Source organism: Crassostrea angulata, chromosome 5 (genome assembly GCF_025612915.1).
Source record: "Crassostrea angulata isolate pt1a10 chromosome 5, ASM2561291v2, whole genome shotgun sequence".
Lineage (NCBI taxonomy): Eukaryota > Metazoa > Mollusca > Bivalvia > Ostreida > Ostreidae > Magallana > Magallana angulata.
The window spans coordinates 46,188,259-46,209,960 of record NC_069115.1 but is presented as its reverse complement, the minus strand read 5'-3'; the positions used below and the strand labels follow the sequence as shown (position 1 = coordinate 46,209,960).

The window sequence follows — 21,702 nt, the reverse complement described above, 5'->3', positions numbered from 1 at the left end:
TGGGTGGATAGGTGGAGTACCTAGGCCACGTGCGGTGAGGCTTGAATAATCCTGCATATCAGGCCAGCACTGTCGAATTCAAAGTAAGTTGGAAAGTCAGTGTGTTTTTACAAGCTAATTATAGTATTGTACGTAAAAAAAAAGTTTAAAAACATTTGACAGAATGGGATGTTTTCTTTAAACGTGAATAACGAGGGTATTACAAGATCAACCGAAATATTATTTTAAATCTAGCTCAAAAGAGACATTATAGCTACTTTTCCTCATTTTGGTTATTTCCCTTTTTAAACAGAGTTAGATATAAGAATAGAAGTCGTGCATGTACTGAAAGATTGAATCTTTTACTGCAAAAATATGCTTGCAATTGCGTGTTCAAGATTTTTCTGTAAATCAAAATTTATATGTCTAGACTTTTGTTTTCCCACAAGTAAAATCTGTAGAATTTCGTAATCTTTTAAGCCCCCCCCCCCCTTGCAGAAGGTCACGCTGAATGGAATACAATCGATGCGTTAAGCTGTTGATCAAATAGCTGAGCTAGCAATAATTACTGTTAGGACCGTCTGAAATGATTCATTGAACGGTAAATTGAGAATTTTCAAATTTTACGAAGCATTATTTCAAAATTCATTTCACGATATTTACGCGTCTCTTTATTACAAATATTTCATCTTCATACCTTTGGAAATGCTTCGAAATATATTTGATCACTCTTTACAATCGAATCATACATTTTGCAAAAAAAATGAACGACAACTTTGCGAAATTGAGATTGTGCATGTATTACATAACATTATGGTTTTCGAGCAGGAACAAATTTTACATATGAAAAAAGTTCACTGTTTAAGAGTTTTTATTGATTATTTATCATAAATTTTAGTATATATTGTGAATCATTAATTATAAACGTAACTATTAAAATATTTTGTTATAATAATTTTTGCATGTTCCATAAGAGAGCACGAATATACAAGCAAAGTAATTCAATCCTGTAGTGTTTAGTATTACAAATTCTTAATTAATACTCGAAGCATTTTATATCTTTAGATTTAAAGAAAAAATAACATACGTTTTTGGAAGTTGATTTTAATGAACTTTCCTTTCCAGTTTTTCTGGCAAACTTGAAGTGAAACTGTGTTTGGACCTAAGCACATATCATCAGCACTAATAAAACTTGGTTTTCGAGAATAATCGATAAATTCGATGTAATGTATGCTGAAGCATTGTTTTGCAAGAAAACTTATTCATGAATGCTATGAAAATAGTCATATTTAAATGGTACAAACAATTAAGATAAAAAAAAATTCTCAGTCGTATGGTTTCCTACGCCAGAATCTCATTTAACCAGACGATCGACTGTTTCCGTAAATCTCCGACAAGAAGAGAGTCTCTCTCACTTGTCGGAAATGAACGGAGACAACCGAGCGTCTGTTTAAACAAGGCTAGAGTTAAATATTGCTTCGATCCATACAAGTTTCCCGAAATATTGCCATTACTGACACTTAGTTTGATGGAATGAATTCTATCTTTAAATTACACACCATGATTCATTTAGTGTTTTCCCGGAATTTTTGAAAATGTTGGAAAAGCCCGAAAATATATATTATAAAAATGTGCGTAATTTTAAATACGGATACACAACTGCTTGTCATGCGAAATTACATAGCGTTGATTTTAAGATAAATAATAATCTATGAATCAACTCCTGTCAGCATTTCAATACTTCGATTACTAGATTAAATGCCTCCGTCTATCAGTACTTTCAGTACTTTGATTTCTCTAGCAACAACTTTGCACTTGATTGTTTTGGCAATATAGCAACGCACTTTGAAAAAATTACATACTACAAAATTTTATTTTCAACGTGCGTCATATCTAGGACCAAATAAACCCTCTTTGAAACAAAAAACCAAAGTACGTTAAATATGAGACCAAGTCAAAATATATCATAGTGCTACTAGTATATGAAGGTAATTCAACTTTTTGCATTACTATATTGTATTACTAGTATTTGATAGTTCAATGATTTGTTAAAACTAAAAAAATTAATTTACCTTTGTAGAAAACGAGAAGGGGACAACCAACAATACATTTTGATTACTAGTTTATCATTGAACTTGATTATATAAGAAGAGGTTGCCCCACCCCTCATATTTCCTTCCCAGACATATAATAACTGGAGTAAAGATGCAAAAACGGTATCAAGTATCTCACTCAACCCCTGCACATTATATTAGAGAGGTTCAGCAGACCAACGGGTACTCGTACTTGTAGGTGTAGGTTACAAGTTAGAACTACGCTTAACAGTTAACATTACTTTTCTTGTTCAGCAGTTGTAACGTGTACCTGTACGTGTAAATGTTTTAATATAATTCTAGATATCCTCTCCTACTAAGTTAATAATTTTAGTCATAGTCAAAAATTGAGAATTATGCACGTGTTAATTATATCATACATTATTGTTTACATAAGTATATTTTCATTTATCACAGATGAATGAAATAACAGAGCCATTGCATATTTTGGAGGAAGAGATACGTGTATTAAAACTCCAATTACATTTTAAATTTCAATGAAAAATTATGTTTGTTGATATCAATAATCGCATTTGATATTCAGGCTTAAGAAAAATAAACATTTCTGTTAAGATAAATAGCCAACATGGAAACAGAAGCTACAAGTTCGACCTAACGGTTACTTTGCAGTTTACACGTATGTTGATTCGGGTACATATGTGTTGAAATTCGTCATTACACAAATTGATGACGTAATACACATATTTTCCTCGCTACACGTACACGCACGCGTACACGTTGGTTTGCTAAACCTCTCTATTGACGATATTATATCAACAACTTACTTGAAAATGATTATTTTTCAAAGTGCGTTGACTTGGTCCAAAATAATACACTTTGAAACAAAATTTCAAAGGAGTTCACTTTTCAAATGCGTTGTAACATTAATATATTGGATGAGGGAGAGTAAGTCTGTGAGAAGTGAGGGAGTGATTATGTTTAAATGATAAATAGCAAAAACCAAAAAAGGAAACAACATATATTATTTTGAGATTGACCAACCATGTATTAGTTTATTCATAAACCTACTGAGCAAATTCCATATACATTCGCTTTAACGAGAATATTTTTTGAGTTCCGACAAAAATACATGCAAAGACTTTTTTGATAAATTTATTTTATTAATATCTTGCACAAAATACTTTGAACACATCCTTTTAGTTGCCGATGCTCCTTAAAATTTCATCGCACTCTTCACCTTTGACAGTGCTAAAATGAAAATAACACATAATTTTACCGAATATAATTTGTGATTAATCAGTGAAAAAGATGAAACGAAAACGATACCACTTGCAATATAAGAAGCCAATGGACCTTAACAGTTACTGGACTATGGACCTTAATAGTCACTGGACTATAGACCTTAATAGTCACTGGACTATGGACCTTAACAATCACTGGACTATGGACCTTAACAGTCACTGGACTATGGACCTTAAAAGTTACTAGACTATGCACACTAACAGTCACTGGACTATGGACCTTAACAGTCACTGGACTATGGACCTTAACAGTTACTGGACTATGGACCTTAACAGTCACTGGACTATAGACCTTAACAGTCACTGGACTATGGACCTTAACAGTCACTGGACTATGGACCTTAACAGTCACTGGACTATGGACCTTAACAGTTACTGGACTATGGACCTTAACAGTCACTGGACTATGGACCTTAACAGTTACTGGACTATGGACCTTAACAGTTACTGGACTATGGACCTTAACAGTTACTGGACTATGGACCTTAACGGTCACTAGACAATGATTCTTAACAGTCAAAGGACTATGGACCTTAAAAGTCAAAGGACTATGATACAGTCATGTTAAGGATCAATAAAATGTTAATGTACACATTTTACTATAACAATGTTTCATCTTATATTGAGTTGACATGCCGCTGCAGGGTTTGCCACCGCAAACGGGGTGTTTGGTTGGTACAGGATCTTTCTCTGATTACAACTTTAAACCCTTTTCCACAACTTCCAAAACATAGACTAACCGACCTCCAATGTGTCCAAGAACTCCAACCGACGTTTCTTGGTGATCAATAAACATTTAACACACTTTTTATTAAACGCGTAGGTGCACAGTAGAACTACATGTAAGCATAATTACGCACTGAAACTATATACGTGTAATAATATTTCTGCTGTTTTCTTTTCTTTCTTTTTTTTTTTTATCAAAATCAAACAATCATTAAAATATCAATAACTCATTTATGTTCAGAAGATTGTTTAGCTTATTTCCTACGAAAGTTCCATTTGAAATCAATTTTGTACTCTTATTATCCAAAATCGTTGTGAAACGAGATGTGATTTACGGTTTTATCAATCTATATATTTGTTTATTCTCTTTACTTATAAAATTAAAAAAAAATAATAAACTCCTAATTCAAATATAAGACTTAATATATCATAGTCAACGCAGCGTATTCACGTAACTAATATGTCATTATAGTTCTTACCAGGTAACAGACTAGACTTTGACAAAACCCGAACTCCAGAAGCAGAATAATGTCTTCCGCCATTTTTGGGTCTAGGATTGTTGCAATATCTTTTACTCCTTTTGACTTGCTCTCCAATACAACTGTCCATAAGAAGCAGCATAAAAGCTCCAGGAACTCCAATTTGAGTAATTATATAATGACCCCAGTCTACATGAACTATTTTTGATAAAATTAAGTCATGCAGATGATACTTAAATTAAAGTGCATTGTTGGAATATTTTCTTTATATTATCTTTTAATTGCAACAATAGATATACATGTATCTTGTTTAGATAATGTAAGAAAACAAAAGGAAAAGTTAATATCACCCAAGACATGTATATCCGAAATGAGCTTGATTACTTATATTTCCTTCAGATTCGTTTCTTTTATCAAATGTAATCATTGTTACAACTTTTCATTTTTTAATTTCCGGAAAAAATAATTATACACTATACTTTAAATATGTAACCATTGAATACTTACTTTTACATACTTTGTAACATGTGTAATACCTGAGGCTTATAAAGTATCTAAAAACAGTCTATTGGTTTCGTGTTGTATAGCATAGTATATGTTGATGGTATTTCCCCTTAAACAATATATGCAGTAAATATGCGCCCGGCCACACTACACATATTTGAGTGGTTTGCTTCTAATGTAATAATTTTTTGTAATTTATTGATTCCTTTGTGTAGAACAAATTATTATCTTTACATCAAATAAATAAAAAAAAAGGTGTTTTAAATATTAATTAATAGACATACATATTTAAAGAAATCTGTTCCACATAAGAATCAAAGTACTAAGAGTACTGAAAGACAAGGTCTTGAAAGTTTGAATTTGTAATTGTCCTGGATTTCCTCGAATATGCTTCTAAAATTAGTTTGAATTAGTTGTTACAATCGGCTTTTTTGCAATTGTCTGATACTTTGTCTAAATTTTACTCAATCCCGGCCTCCATAATTATAGAAAATTGACACAACGGTATATTGTAGAATAAGACCCCAAGGAAAACTTTTAAAAATGACTAGTGACCGGGAAAATCAAACAACTATATCAAAGTAGATAATTTTAATCATTAGATTTATTCAATTTTGTGATCCAATGGAAAATCCACAAGTCGGACGGTATCCGTAATAAAAGTTTTATGAAAACCCCGAAAACTCTAAAACTGCTGAATTAACAAACAAAGTGAACATTTGTATACCGATAACAAACACAGGCACCTGACGTTAGAAATATTTTTACAATAAGATTTCAAGAACTTTGACAATTAAAAGATTTGTCACGTCGCCATTTTGATTTTTAAGACCGACTTATCTGACACGATTTTCTTCATTTGCGATTCATGCAAAATTAATCCGTTCGCCATTCACTACTTTTTTGTGTAAGCTAGTGCATCACCTACACGAATAACGATACAACCGTTCCTTTCATTAAAAATTATACTCCGAAAATCAGAGACATAAATAACAGAGATTGTTATTAGCGTGTAAATGTTACGGGACCAACCTTACTTTGAGAACTACAAGTGCAACAGCAATCTTGTATAAGTCATTAAATTTGAACCTGATAGTGAACATGAACATGAACCTGTAAATATTTTAAGCATGTTTTATTTATGAAATATTTACAAAAACTCTTTATTTAGTTTTTAAATGCTTTTTTTAAAACTTATTGACTTTTTACAAAGTACTGCATGCATTACTTTACTCATGTAATGGTAATATAATGCATTACTTCAAGAAAATTAAGTAATGATAATGGTAATTTAATGCCCTAATTCATGAAGTAATGGTAATGTAATGCATTATTTTACAATGTAATTCACCCCAAGCCTGATTCCAACTAAGCCGGAAAACATGAACATTAACATTTAACTTGGTTTTTTAATCGATAAGATTGTATATATTATATGATGTATAAGTCTTCCAAAATGTATAATTTATTATAGATTTTGCTTACGATGCATTGTTTAAAATTTAAATTTAGTTTAATCAACTAAAGAGCCAACGAACGAGAAGGCAAATTCAGACTTGTTTTTATTTTCTTTGTACAAAAGTCCTTTAGAGACGAACAGCAGTCATATCACAAGTAGACTGGAAGCCATTTAATTTGTAAAACATCTGTGTATAATTGAAGAGACTCTAAAGATGTCAGATCCCTTTCAAATTTGCACCTGAGAATTCCCAATCAACTGTCACCAAATCCCTAAAACCCTGTCACCAAGCTCCCAATATTTCTTTAGCTATTGAGGATTTATCTCCCTTACTCAGACTGAAGAAAATAGCACAGATGAAACACATTTGGAGCCTCACACCATGCATGACCTGAAGTCAATTTTTATCCTTAAAACAACAAGATACAGAATCATCTTGATACCAAATCAGAGCATATACATTTTTCTTTACATCAAAATAAAAATATTCCATTAGAGTCACTTCATTATGCAATCATTGCATAACAAAGAAAAAATTTACCCCTATTGTTCACACATTTCATAACTATATTGTGAATTATCAGGTAAAAAATGAAATCTGTATCTGGTAAATTTATATATCAGGTAAAGCCTGTTTACTTGTCTACACACTGCCATACTCACTTTTATCTAAAAGCAGCATGGTAATACAGGACAGCCCAAATGATATCAGCATGTAATGGAGCTCAGATCTGCTCTGACAACCATAAATCTTGCTTTGATGATAAGAAATGTAGAAGAAACAACTGGGATGCAACTTCATTCTGTGATTTATGTAACATTCTATCTGTAGAGCAAAAGTAGCCATGAAATTTCAATTGGACACACTTAATTATACCCCTCATCAGGCTATCCCTATAGAATTTGAAGAGAATTACTGATCAATGATGATTGACACATCTTAGATAATTAACAGCAAGAGCAATAAGCATAAACATGGAGTAATTCAATAAGGCAATGCATTTCTGATGCATATTTACAAGAGAAATCACACAAGTGCATGCCATATCACAATACTAGAATAAGAATCATACCAACCCTCCTAGTTGTGGATATGGGTGGGGCATCTATATTGTACCCATACATGTTACATGATATGATTCCATTCAAATTTTGATTTTCATTACTTAGAATAGGACAGGTGGGCTGAGGTTACCATGTAAAAAATAGTAATATCTCCTTCTAAACATTTTAACAATGACTAATATTTCAATATCTTAGGTCATTCAAACACAAATGTCAGTATTTGTATTTTGTAAATAAGGAACTCCCCTTAAAATGTGGGAAGAAACTGATTTTTTGGCTATAATGCATAAAAACATTTCCCGGTTAACTGAAACTCATCAGTTTTTAAGGATAAAAACCATGAAAAGCTCCTAGATTCAATCATGATGATATAATGTATACTTGACTCATAATGACCTTCTCAACTTAATGCATGAAACCTCTTTTATACAAAAAATATGCATCTGTGTGATCTTGTAAATGGTGTTAAAGCATGTTTTTGCCTTAAACTATTACAAATGGATAATTCAATGTAAAATAAACATAAACATAGCACATATTTGTCCAAATCCCTTCATTTCTTGAATCATGACTATGTAGGAAATGAAATTAAATCTCACATAAGGTGAGCAGAAATCAAAGAAATTAAAGTTTTTTCAAAATAATCCTTCGATAGACTGTTCATGTTCTTCTTCGCAATGATTCGCACTTGTCGCTTAATTCTGAGACTTGCACGTAAACTCAAAATTGGTCTTTCGATGAAAAACTAGTCGCTGCGTACTCTTACGACAAAGTCTGAGGGCATCATATATGACTGCGACAACTGATCTGCACACTTTTACAGCATCTAGAACACAGAAACCAATATTCTAAGCTCCAGTGACTTCATATCATTCATTTCCAAAGGTTTTTATTATTACATATTAAAAATTACATGTTCTCCACACCAAAAATCATCATTTTTCATATTTTTTTCATTACAAAATTTTAAAAGCATTTTTCTATCTTCAGACTACAGAAACTAATTTCTGTTAACAAGATTTTACATAAAATACTGAAAACTGGCACCTGCATACATTTTTTCAATTTGACACACAGCCCTAGGTATCACACCGGTAATTGTTTTCACTATATAGCACTATAGAGGGGAAAAAATTCTTAAAAATCAGCTTGTATTTTTCATGACAAAATATTCGGAGGAAATGTTATTTGTTACCTATCTCATCAGCTAACACCATAAAAAGAGCAAGCGATACTGCATTTACTCAAAATATCTAGCTCCAAACAGGTCTACCCTCAAAACCACGTGTTTTCCATTTCTATTGATTAATGAGCTCGTACACCAACTGAATCTTCAACGGCGCTGTGCATTCAGTTACGTAACTCATTCCACATCTGAACCCGAGCAAGAATATTTTGATCAATGAAACTATTTGTTTATTTTCTAAATAGAATTTTGTTTATACAAAGGGGGCTTAAAAAGATTTAATGCGTGTTTTTATGATACATATTTACTGAAATGCACAAACACTTTCTGCACTATTTTCTTACGCGTAGACTCAATTCATGTTTTCTACGCGTGCCTTCCGGTTTGAGACTTCGGCTGACAGTAAACCAATTGACGGGGTCACGAGCCCCGTCTAAAAATGGGATATGATTTCAAAATTACATTGATTGTATGCAGATTCTAAATTTAAAAGAATTAATAAAGGATTTTTTTAAAATAACTAAATTTCTTTCTTTTTTTAACTTGAACCTTTGGGCATTTATCCCTCCATAACCACCCCCACTTTCGATATTGTTTTGTTCCCATCTTCGTGAACGAGGTACATGTCGTCTTTCTGACATTCACTCCTGGTCTAAAGCTGCTGAATGCTTCTGTTCTGAACATATGTAGAAACCGAATCTCACATTCATACACATAATTTAAATTGGATTTACATTTTGTAATGATTTTCAACTTATCAATTATTCATTTTAATCATAATAACCATAATCGTCATACATAATTGGATTCAATACAAGTTCCCTGCTTTAGGTTTAATTGACTCTACAATTGATATATGATCAATATCATACATGTCCGTTACCTTTCAAAACCCAGAATAAGCACAACAGAAAATATAAAAATCCAAGTAAGTTTCATTGCCTTTTCTTGATAGATTCAGATTTTGGTATTTTCTTGGATGTATAGACGCAGTAAATTATTTGCGTGATGTGTATTGGAGCTATTTATATACTGTATTTATAAAAAAAAATTAACAGTAATATGTGGTTGGCATGTCAGAAGTGCATGTGAAATTTGATATTTTAATGTGTTTGTAAAGTTAAAGGTTACTTAGTACTTCAGTCTACCTATATTCTCTAATCCGCCATGTTGAAATTAATGAAATTAATTTTGCATAGTAAATCTAAACATGTTAAAGGTATATATCATATATATGAAGCTAGAGACATAACACAATGCTCACGTATCATTACCAATGCCGTTATCCCCCTCCTCTTGTAGGAAATTTTTTTCACTTAATTTTTATATCAGTCCAGATTAAAACTATTAACTTTAAAATCCAGTCATTAGAAAACGTGATCAAATAGAATTGAAATCGATAAAAAAGAAAATACTAAAAATACTTAGTGTATACATTGACATGTCATCTAAAGAAACTCCCAGAAATGTGATGCATTTATAAAGTGTATGTCTCTATCTGAAGAATTTTAAAGCGGTTTTCCAATAAAACAAAATTTTCCTTTTTTTAAGTGAACTTCAAAAACTTTTTTGTAAACTAAAAATCAACACCCGTTATTTTCAAAATGAATTTTCTTGCGACTGATATAATATAAGACACCAAGCCTATTTTTATTGCTATGGACTAAAGCTTATCTCTTCTTGTTTTGGATGTGAAGAAAAAAATTTCTTAGACTTTTTACTTTTTCCCTAACTGACCATATTGGTCCATCCAAGCGGCCTTTACTTATGACCAAGAATACATGCCATTCACAATTTTGTTGGAGAACTTCATGAACATTATAAACTTGAAATACGTTTCACACCCACTGCTTTTCAAGCAGAGAAGATTTAACATATTTTCACAATATGGCTTCATGACATCTCAACCTTGCATTAAGCTTTTCTCAAATATAGATGAAAGTTGAAAGGAAAGATTTTAACAGGCACGACACACGACGACAGACCAAGATATATAGCAATAGGTCATCTGAGTGACTAAGGTGGCCTCAAACGTTAGCATACAATGTAGCAAAAACTCAGTGTATGTTTGTAAACATGTTTAAACATCACACATTGTTTTTTTCTAACCTTCAGACGACGAAAATGTTTTTTTTAAAAAGTTTAAAACCAGACCTGATCCAAAATTGCATCCTAAAAACCCGGGACCTTATGAACAACTTATGAACAAAATTATCAGCTATATCTTTGTCTTCTCATTCTTACATGTAGTAATGTAATAAAGACGGTGAAACTTAATCGGTCGATTGAACTTAAACAGCAGTCTATGTATGATTTTACATTTAATATAATTTATGACACATTACAATATGTAGGCATTATACGCATTTGAATACATCACACAAATAGTTTATTATTTGCCTTATCGTGCTATGCAACAAGATATAAAAAGCTACACTATTTATACACATATTGATGTAAAAGCTACGTAAATGAAGTCACGTTACACAACTAACACGTTAAATTCAATTTCAACAATGCAGTGTTCTTTATACTTTCTTTAGTTCTTTGGTTTTTAATGTTGATCAATGTCATATATCTGTACTAAACATTTCTGTAGAAAAGATATAGTCTTTTAAACATTTATGTATATTTTTCATTCTTTGATTTTAAGTGAACAATCTGTCAAAGTTAACTCTTTCCATCACATAAATCAGTTCTAAAAACAATTGTTGCAAACCTGTTAACATATTATCAGGAAGCATTCTCTCTTTTTCTTGGATATGAGAGTATTTCATTTAGGATAATAAAATTTTCAAAATGCGTACTAACTATAAATATCTAAAAACGGTAATCTATGCAACTTTTTTCGATTGTTCGGACACAACCATTTCAGTAAATCATTAGGTCTTTCAACGTTTTATGTTCTTATGGTTTGATTCATTTAATTGTTCTTTAAATCTGCAGATCAATATGTCAGCAATAAAACTGATCTAAAATATTGACGTGTAGCTAATATTCCTTTTTTCATTCTGTAGAAGCTTACACAAGAACACTATTGGAGAAAATCTAGCGACGACTGCTCCCCCAATCAGTCATCACATGAATTCTTTACAGATTTCAATTTATCAAATCATTATCTACAGAAATTAAGCATAATCCTGTTTTATGATTGTTTTTACAATAAGGCCATTTGAACTTAAAAGTATAAATATTACGACATTTAGAGAGCATTTTAAACGTTTCTGGAATCTTTTCAGGTTTATCAAAAACTTTCATGTTAAAGAGTATGTTCATCTGGATAAACAATTGAATATTTTATATTAAGAGAATAAATGTTACAAGAATACCTTCTAGAAACTGATTGAATCATGATGAATCATGCCCTAAACGTTTTTTACATTTTTACACCGAAGCATGTGAATACTAATTATGCATTTGTTCTAAGGATGTTTTTATGAATAAACTATTTTTATTCCAGGCAAGTAGCATCGTTTTTGAAAGTAGAGGGGGGGGGGGGGGGGCAGACTCATCCAAAAAATCTTGACAATCCAACAAAAAAAGGGGGGGGGGGGTTACTTTCCAAAAATCCTGAAAATCCTAATCCGGGAGGGGGGGGGGGGGGCAGGAGGTACACTTTTCACTTCAATTTCACAGTTTCTTTCCTTATTTTTAATTCAATTTTTACATGGTCACGGAAAAGTGGGGGGGGGGGGGGGGCCAACACCATGTTAATTCAATTTTATGTATGTAAATTTTTAAGAAAAATCTTTCCTGTGCCAAAAAGTTGGGGGGGGGGGGCAGACCCCCCTTGATGCTACGTATCTGTATTCATAAAAACTGCATAATATTATCATATACATTTTAAAATGTTTCTTGTCATCAAAGAATGCCCACATGCATAACATAAACAAGTTTCCAAAAGGGTATATGCACGTTCCACCTCCTTCGATTTAATAAGTGAAACAACTGCCATATTTATGTTGAGGTAATTATTTCGACTCTTTCTGATATTTATGAGTTGGAATCGAACTGATCATCATTGCATGATACTTAATTTAGATTTATCATTGAATGGCATAAAGAAACTGCGTATGTATTCAATATTTTTTTTTACTTCATTTCAAAATTAACTTTAAAAAAAAGGTAGGATCAATATTGTTACGTCATGATGTAGGAAAACCACTGACTCTATGCGTCAAATTGACCCATTTTCATAAAACAAACAAATAAATAAGCAACAAAATAAATCAAATTGTCATTTTATTAATGAACGTTATAAATTAAACTCAAATCAATAATTCAAAATAATAATTTACAATATAGAAAAATTTTTCAATAATTCAAATCAATTTCTTTGAGCGAATTATTTTCAAGGCTAATTTTTAATGCAATGCAATGTAAAATTAAATGATGTTATGTGAAAAAAAAACGAAGCTTCTATAATTATTCATATTGTACTTTCACGATAAATATATTTATTAAATTAGTAAAACTATTTGCTTTAGAGTATTTATGTGCCACAGGGAACGTGTTGAAGAAGAAATAGGAGAGTTTGCCGGTTTTAAAGTATATTTGTTTCCTATTGTTCATCTATACACGAACTGCTTAAAAAGACATTGAACTTTATGAAAGATATTGGGATGAGATTATGTGTTTTACAATTAAAATGTACCTCACAATTCGAGGTATATTTAATGCATGATGTTTTATCAATATTGGCGATATCGCAAATTTGACCAACATTGAGTCTAATTTTACATCGTTTCTCTTATATCTTGTTTACATCAAACATCTTGTTTACATCGACAAAGAAGACATTGCAATGTTTTCCGACATCGAATTGACATTGATTTTACATCGTGCGGCTTCTAGCGTGTTTACATCGTCGACAATGTTGACATCGTAGTGCTGGTCGAAATCGAACTGACATTGAGTTGTATCCTTTTCATCTTGCTAACATCGCAATGTTGGTCAACATCGAGCGATATTACGTCTACATCGTACCCTTTCAGTCTTGTTTATATCGTCGACATTGCAATGTTGGTCAACATCGAGTCTACACTGAGTCCAAATCGTACCCCTATTATTTTGCTTTTATCGTCGACATAGCAATGTTTGGCGACATTGAGTCGACATTGCGTCTAGAACATACATTTTCTATTTTGTTTTTACATCGTCGACATTGCAATATTGGCCAACATTGAGTTGACATTGTGTCTACATTGTGTCCCTTCTATATTGTTTACATACTAACATATGTTTTAACATTATTTTTAATATTAATTTAATATCGTTTACAATGTCGACGATGTTAACGACAAAAAATATATATAATGATGTTGCTCGTGTATAATATTATCACACATTGGAAAATCTCAAAATTTAGAGCTATCAATTATAAGTTAGTTTGCATGTTTTTTTAGTTGCTTTTCTTCTTTTGTTAGTGAGTGTGTTGATTGTTGCTGTTTTAAAGGAGTGCGAGTTGACATTACAATACTACATGAAACCAAAAATTACATAAAGACTTTTTTATACATCACTGAACTTGATTTTTTATTCCAATTGGGATGTCTTTCAGTTGTTTTGCTCGTAAGATACCGGGTTGAACGGCATTATGTTAAAGGGACATGGTCACGATTTTGGTCTAAAATTGGTTTTACGATTTTAATGATTATATTGCCTCAATAAGGCACAAAGCTTTTATTTACATTTTGAATGTTAAAGTTAAATTTAAGTTTTTGACCTAGAATAAATGTGTAAAATGTTAGTAACTGTTTATTGATACTTGAAATGAATAAGAAGACAGACTAATCAGCTTGAAAAAGATCTTTCACTGGTTTATTGAACCTACGTTTACAAAACAGCTAGGGCACAAGCCATGTTTACATGACAAAGAACTGTGTGCCCTGTATATTGCTTATAACTCAACGACTCAATCTCAGGTTTCATTTAATCATTAGCGATGCATTCCTTAAGCAAAGTAAATTATAAAAACAGAAAAATAGAATTTGACCAAATCATGACAATGTCCCTTTAAAATCGTATTTGTTCTAAATTACAATCTTGTCAATAATCATTATAAGTAAGTCATTTTTATATGACGGGGAATTTTATTTTTTTGACGTATTAAAAAATCCCCACCTTTTATATTACTTGATATATTATATTTGTACATTTAGTATATTAAAAGGTAATTCGTTTATTATATTTAAATTAATTTGTCAAGTTTGATTATGAGACATTATGTCAACCAAGTTGTACATGAAATTCTGCTGAAAATAAAGAAAAATCTGTCGATATAATACGCAATTTATTGATAATTTATTGCTAGTAGGTACATGACATACATACATCTTCTGAGTAAATATCATTACATTTTGAATATGCAGAAAATATTACAAAAGGATATTGACCTACATCGTTCACCTGAAAATCAGTTCTCGGGTTATTTTAGTGTCAATTTTCCAATTCTTTTTTAAAAGAATTATATCTAACTCATTACATCTGCGTTGGTTTTCTGATTTAAAATAATACAACTCTGGAACCAGGAGACAGTTTTAAGTATAATTGTAGTATTTTAGTTCTTAAAGACAAGTGTCCAGTTTTATATCGATTGACCAAAATGACCTAGACAGAAGAGTTAACCCTGGAGATCAACGTTGATGACAACATCAGCAAAAGCGCTGTACATTTTTTTTCTTCAGAAAAGCTTACAAATTCCCTGTATATGATTCTAGACCTCGTGTTTGATTTACAAATCAACTTTAATGAAACTACATATAGATATCGAAAAGCAAATAGCGTAATACATAAAAATACGCTGGTCAAAATAATTGCGGTAACTTCCATTAGTTGGAGGGTTCATATAACACACTTTCTTAAATTGACACTTCACGGGCTTCTTTTTCCAATGCTTCCCTAAACAGAAAAAATAGATGTAGATGCATTTTGATTCAGTTCCAAAACATAAGTGGTTCATATATATATATATATATATATATATATATATATATATATATATATATATATATATATATATATAAAGCACAGAGAAATTCACCTTTTTTTTTAGCTTCATCTCCGTCCCGGCCGGGGCTTGAACTCACGACCTCTGGTTAGCGGTGGTTAGTGGTTAGCGCGGTGGCCGCTCTCTGCTAGGAGAATGGTTTTCTGAGGTCGTGAGTTCAAGCCCGGTGGGGAGGTGGAGTTCCAAAAAAAGGTGAATTTCTCTGTGCTTTATGTATATCTTTATCATTCACTATGGGCAGGTATATGGACCGCTCTCTGACAAAACCGGGCTTATTGACATCGCTATTATGACGTAGAAAATCGCACTTGAAAAGTTGACGTCATTTTGCTGTTTCATGCTTTCAGCACATGTCAGTATAATCAATATTTAGTACGGTTTTAAAGAGTGCAGTGTCGTTGTTGAACATTTTGTGCAGGGATGGATTTCGAAATTGAGGCAAGCAAATATTTTTTATTAAACAAGATGTATGTTTTATTGACAATAGGCGTTGATTATTATGATAAAGGTCATTGACTTACGGAGAGCCATTTTTAAGATTGCCGTCTTTGTTATGTTGACATAATGTTCTTTTAGCTGTTCGTTCGCTCATATATGCTATATAAGTAAAGTAATGTGTATCAGTAATACAAAATTCACAAAATCGGCCGAAGCCGGTATTTTGATAATGTTTGAACTAAACGAACTGTCCATGAAAATTGCAAAGTTTTGTTCATACATGTAGATGCAATTCTAAATACATTGTCTGTGTATTTGGATAGTGTAAAAGCATTAGTATCCTTACGAATAGTACTTTTAGGGTAATTTAAGGTAAAATGAGCAGATAAAAAATGTGTTTTAAGGTAAGAAGGCTAACTTCTTTGTAAGTTTTAGATAGTTTGCAAAAATATGACACTATTATTTTCCTTCGGTTATTATAGCACTAGTGTCCGTGGCGCATTAGGTTAGGTCGCTCTGCTAGCCAACGTTACATTTTGCTATCGGATGTTCAAATCCCCGTGACATCGCATTATTTTTTTTCTTCAGTAGCATTTTGAATTTATTTCTTCCTTTAATATATTTGGTTAAACAATAAATATAACAATTATGAAATATTTACCAACATTTTTTTTTAGTCAGGAAAATAAAATGTGAATCTTTTTGCACATTAATTTTAATGTCAAAATTAAAAAAAAAAACAATTAAACAAGCTTTGGGAAAAGAAATCATAAATAACGGATTTAATATGTATATATTCTTAATGTAATAAGGACAAACACCAATTTATTATGTGTACTTAATGTTCGCAGTTTTCTTCTCTATGGGTATTAATTAAAATTGTTTAGTTAGTCAATTTTATCACGACAACCTATTGAGTATTGACGTACACCAAAAATAAATCTAAGTACTGAAGTACTGAAAGCCGGGCTCTTTTGGTGTGTCTTTATGCATATTGTGTAGTAAAGACTGAAAATATCTCTCTCTCTCTCTCTCTCTCTCTCTCTCTCTCTCATGCTTTTAATGTCGGCAAAGCATCAGAGAGCGACCAAATTTTGTGAGCGGCTATAAAGAAAACATATGCCTGTCTAGTAGAAGTTAAACAGTTAAACAGATGCTGCCTTGAATTTTGCAACAAGCATTATATATTCAATCCCCGTTTCTTCATCGCGCAGCAACGTAGTTCATGGAAATTCATGCGCATTGTATGTGTCCAGAATGCATAGTAATGTTTTAAAAAACAAGTTATAAATAAGAAAACTAAAAAAGATAGACAATTCGTTCGAAATTTAAAAAAAAAACACCAAAATGCCAACACTTTTGACAAAACGTGGCTCTTTGTGTAACTATTTGGTATAGCAGAAGCTTTACCTTGACGCTGTTTGGTTTTTTGTTTATTTGTGCTATTTAAAGTAACATTGGCGATTTGTCTGCCTATAGCCAGGACTCTGCTTTCAGCAGAGCCCGGCTAAAAAATGAAGAAAAAAATTACATTCTAGTGTTTGCGTTTTTCATTAAATGTTACAGTGGAATTATTGGGGGTTTTTTCAGGAGCTAGAAAATTTCTTTTCTCAGCACTTTGGATGGACTCCAAACAGCACTCCTGCAGCTTCCCAGTTCACTGATCATGAAGATTCAAAAGGTCCCGAGACACATACCATTCACAAGACAGATTCGTCCATTACACGTTTGACTTCAGTCAGAATGTATGCATTCCTCATCATTCGCGGCAAATGGGCCCCCTGTACTTTCAGACACTTCGAAAAGTCCATATATTTGGTGTCCGCTTCGATGGAGAACCAAAACAACTGAACTTTCTTATAAATGAAAATGAAACTATCGGACCAGATGGAACCAAAGTGCATGGACCAGACTCTGTGATTTCTATGTTGGGCTGGGCCTTACAAAACCACAATTCGGACGAAACATCATGCACAATACACGCTGATAACTGCTGTGGCCAGAATAAGAACCAGTATGTCATTAGATATTTCATGTGGCGAGAAATGACAAAGCAACACAACAGAATATAATTCAAGATGCAGATCCCCGGACACGCACGGTGCCTCATCGATGGAGGATTTGCTCTTCTCAAGAAGTTGTATAGGCGGTGTGATTGTGATAGCATTGGCCAACTTGAAGATGTTGTTAACAGATCATCTACTACTAACACTGCTGTGCGATATCCAGCGTGGCAATGGAGATCCTGGAAAGAGTATCTAGGGCAGTTTTTCAAACCAGTGAAGGGTATCCGCCAGTACCAACACTTTTCGTTCGATTCTAACGAGCCAGGCATTGTAACAGCGAAGAAGACTTGTGACGGAACCGAGGAGAAGATTGAGATTTCGAAAGATCAGGGATATCAGTTCAGGGAAATAAGAAGACCGGGTGTACTTCCCGCTGGTGGACTGTCTGAATCTAGGGTGCGTTATCTCTACTCGCATGTGAGACCATTTGTGAGACCTGCTTTCCAGGAGGAGACGTGCCCCTCTCCAGTCCAGTAGTAAACTTACTGAACTGAAAATTTACTTTGACACATTTTGATGTAAGCATTTTTTTCAGGAGATGGTGGACTTTTTATTGTAAAAATCTAATTTTTATAATAGAACTCATATATTAATTACACCATTGAATATGAATATGAATTTGAAGAATGATTTAAAGTGAAGGATAATTAAAATCAATTGCCTATTTTATGCTATGATTGTTTGTGTATATTTTTTTTTATTCCTACGTAGAGAAAAAAAATGATCAAATATGATTAACTACCGGATAATTAACTAAAGCTTTTAAAAAGATATTATCTAGTTCTATAAATTATACAACTTAAAAACATTAACTTAGCACATATCTGAATGAAAAAAAAATGTGCGTAATGTGCGCAACGTCAAGGTATTTAAATGACGTCATGACGTCCCAGTTATGAAGGATATAAAAACAACGTTTTTCAAAAGCTTGTAACAAGAAAAGTAGATGGAGTACAAGTTTCAAATTTGGACATATTATTCTGTAAACCTATTCCGTCATTTTCCAATAAAAAAACAATTTTTGATAAAAATGTCATTAAGACCCCTTTTTCCAGAGAGCGGTCCATATATAGTTTCATTATCAATCATCAGGATGATGATTGATAATGAAACTAGTTAAGTATTTTTCGGTGTTAAGATTTTTATAATATACTACTATAAATATAATTGGTTACCTAAATGTATAAATTTTTACTTATTTACGTTAAAATTCTATGTTTGATATTTATCAAATATTTATATAATGAAATTGTTCAATGTTACTTACTGAAGCATTGTTTCTAGCCGACACAGCTTCGGAGAGATGGCACGAAAGTCGGTTTCAAGCGAATTAAGTCTCTCCGAAATATCCTGTAAACACCGAATTTGATTTTTTGCTGGTGGGCATTCCATTTTTTTCATAATTGTTCCTTTTTTATTAATATCTTCTACTCCAATGTAATGATTGTTTTTGTGTTTCTATGAAAAGAAATATACTTTCAGCATTTCATAACTATTTTTTTTTCTTTTTTCGGTATCTATTATACTGACTTGGGAACCGATTTACAATATTTGATGGAAAAGACAAAAGTCATTGAAACACATGCTAGTGACAAAAAAAATTGTTTTTGTTTAAAGCGTCGCTCTATATTTCTCTTTAAAAAAAATCAGAAAAATGTCAACATTTGACTGATTTTGATTGATATACAATCAAAACCCCCAGTTCAGACGTCATTTATCGTCAAGTGAGTGCAAATAAGTGAGAAACATGCATTAAATCAATTATTCTAAAATTAGCATAACAATTTACTGTACCAGAGAAACACTTTAAAAATGCGATTTATGGGGACCAAATTTGACTAATTTCGTAATTAGTTCTTAGGGAGAAATAGTAAATTTTCAACTTTACAAAGAAAAGATCACCTTGCAAAAACATAGACTGTTTTGTTCCATCCTTGTCACGATTGAGGCTCGCGTGACCTCATATTCCCGTTGTGCATCTTGCTGAACATCTTGAAAGGTATCGCTTACTTGAGCAATTAGTATGTTTAAAAGAACAATGCAAATTGTAAACAGAAATCCCACCATTATTATCACACTTATCGTTCTGCAAAAAGAAGACGAAAACACAGCCTAAAATAGATGTTACAGATGTATATCATATACCTATTTGCTGGCTATGTGGACGATAGCATGTTTTATGTTTCCCGAGAAAGCAACTATTTCACGAGGCGAAGCCTAGCAAAATTGTCGTGTCGAGGGGGACAATAAACTTGCTATCGTCCTCATAGCCAGTAAATATATTTTTTGTTATACCAAAGAAAACTTTATTTGTCGGTAATGTAGTTTGCCTTGATGTTAAACAAATAAGAGTTATTAGACTTAGAATTTAATGAAGCGACTAGGATTAAGTCAGATGTGTTCCGAGTTTCAAAAAGAAGGAAATCGGGGCAATAGTTTCGATGACTATTCACCATGGGCAGATAGCAAGGAAACTATTTCACGGTTAAATAGAATAGATAATAATGCCACCTGACAAATTTCTACTCACGTGCCGTTGTCAGTTGAAAACACAATGTTGTTAATGTTCTGCCATCTGTTAGTTAAAACCACGAAGGTAGCCAAACATTGATTCAACGTTTGTCACGCGGGTATGATAATGCAACTCTCAGCGATCGATTGAGAAAAAATTTCTCTGATCGATATGATGTCACAATAAGCAGTATGATGTCATATTTTAATCAGACACTTGTCAATTTTTACTTTATCTCTGGTCTAAATTATAAAAACTGCAGGCGTAAAATGTCACTAGAAACTCTTTTAACTGAATAACGTTTTATCTTCGATTTCTTTGTATTACGTATGATTATCATTGATGACATCACATGCATGTTTAATAGAATAGATCAATGTCGGGAGAAAAATCATCGGAATGCAGTGTAAACAATGCCGAAATGAGACTTATTTCATTCTGATTCACAAGATTTAGATTAATGTCAGTTTGGATATAATCAGGATAATACGGGCATGGATATTTTGTTTTATTAGCGAGTGTTATAAGGTAAGCAGACAGACATTGATGTGGCTTGGCCGGCCTTTCCTCTGTCAGTGTGTACAAATAATGCAAAGTGTAATACTACCCCGAATATTATGAAAGTTGAATTTGGCATATATCAAAAGCATATGACCTAAAATACTTGAAAAGTGCTGCTAGAATCCTTTGCTTCGTTGTTGTAAATAAACCATACGTAGTGTTCGAGGTGATTTCCGATAAATAATGACAAAATTTATTTTATGCGATTAACAATAGGATTCTAGCAGTAATACTAATAAACATGAACTAATTGCCGATCGAATCATTGTATCATACACACAAATGATCTTCGGGGTAGTGTTAAACTTTTTCATTTTTTTTTTTTGTTAAGGTAAAAAAGTTATCTATTTTTAACTGTCACGG

General features: G+C 32.3%; 1 protein-coding gene across 1 annotated transcript; it reads left to right on the top strand.

The window, feature by feature from the left end:
• Positions 1 to 17,812: 17,812 nt before the first annotated feature.
• Positions 17,813 to 18,807, top strand: LOC128185948 (uncharacterized). The gene has a single exon (XM_052855664.1). It carries the CDS (start codon positions 18,279 to 18,281, stop codon positions 18,741 to 18,743), a length of 465 nt encoding a protein of 154 aa, XP_052711624.1. The 5' UTR covers positions 17,813 to 18,278; the 3' UTR covers positions 18,744 to 18,807.
• Positions 18,808 to 21,702: the final 2,895 nt, after the last annotated feature.

Coding starts and splice junctions, on each gene's coding strand:
- LOC128185948 (XM_052855664.1), top strand. CDS start 18,279: ATGCAGATCCCCGGACACGCACGGTGCCTCATCGATGGAGGATTTGCT.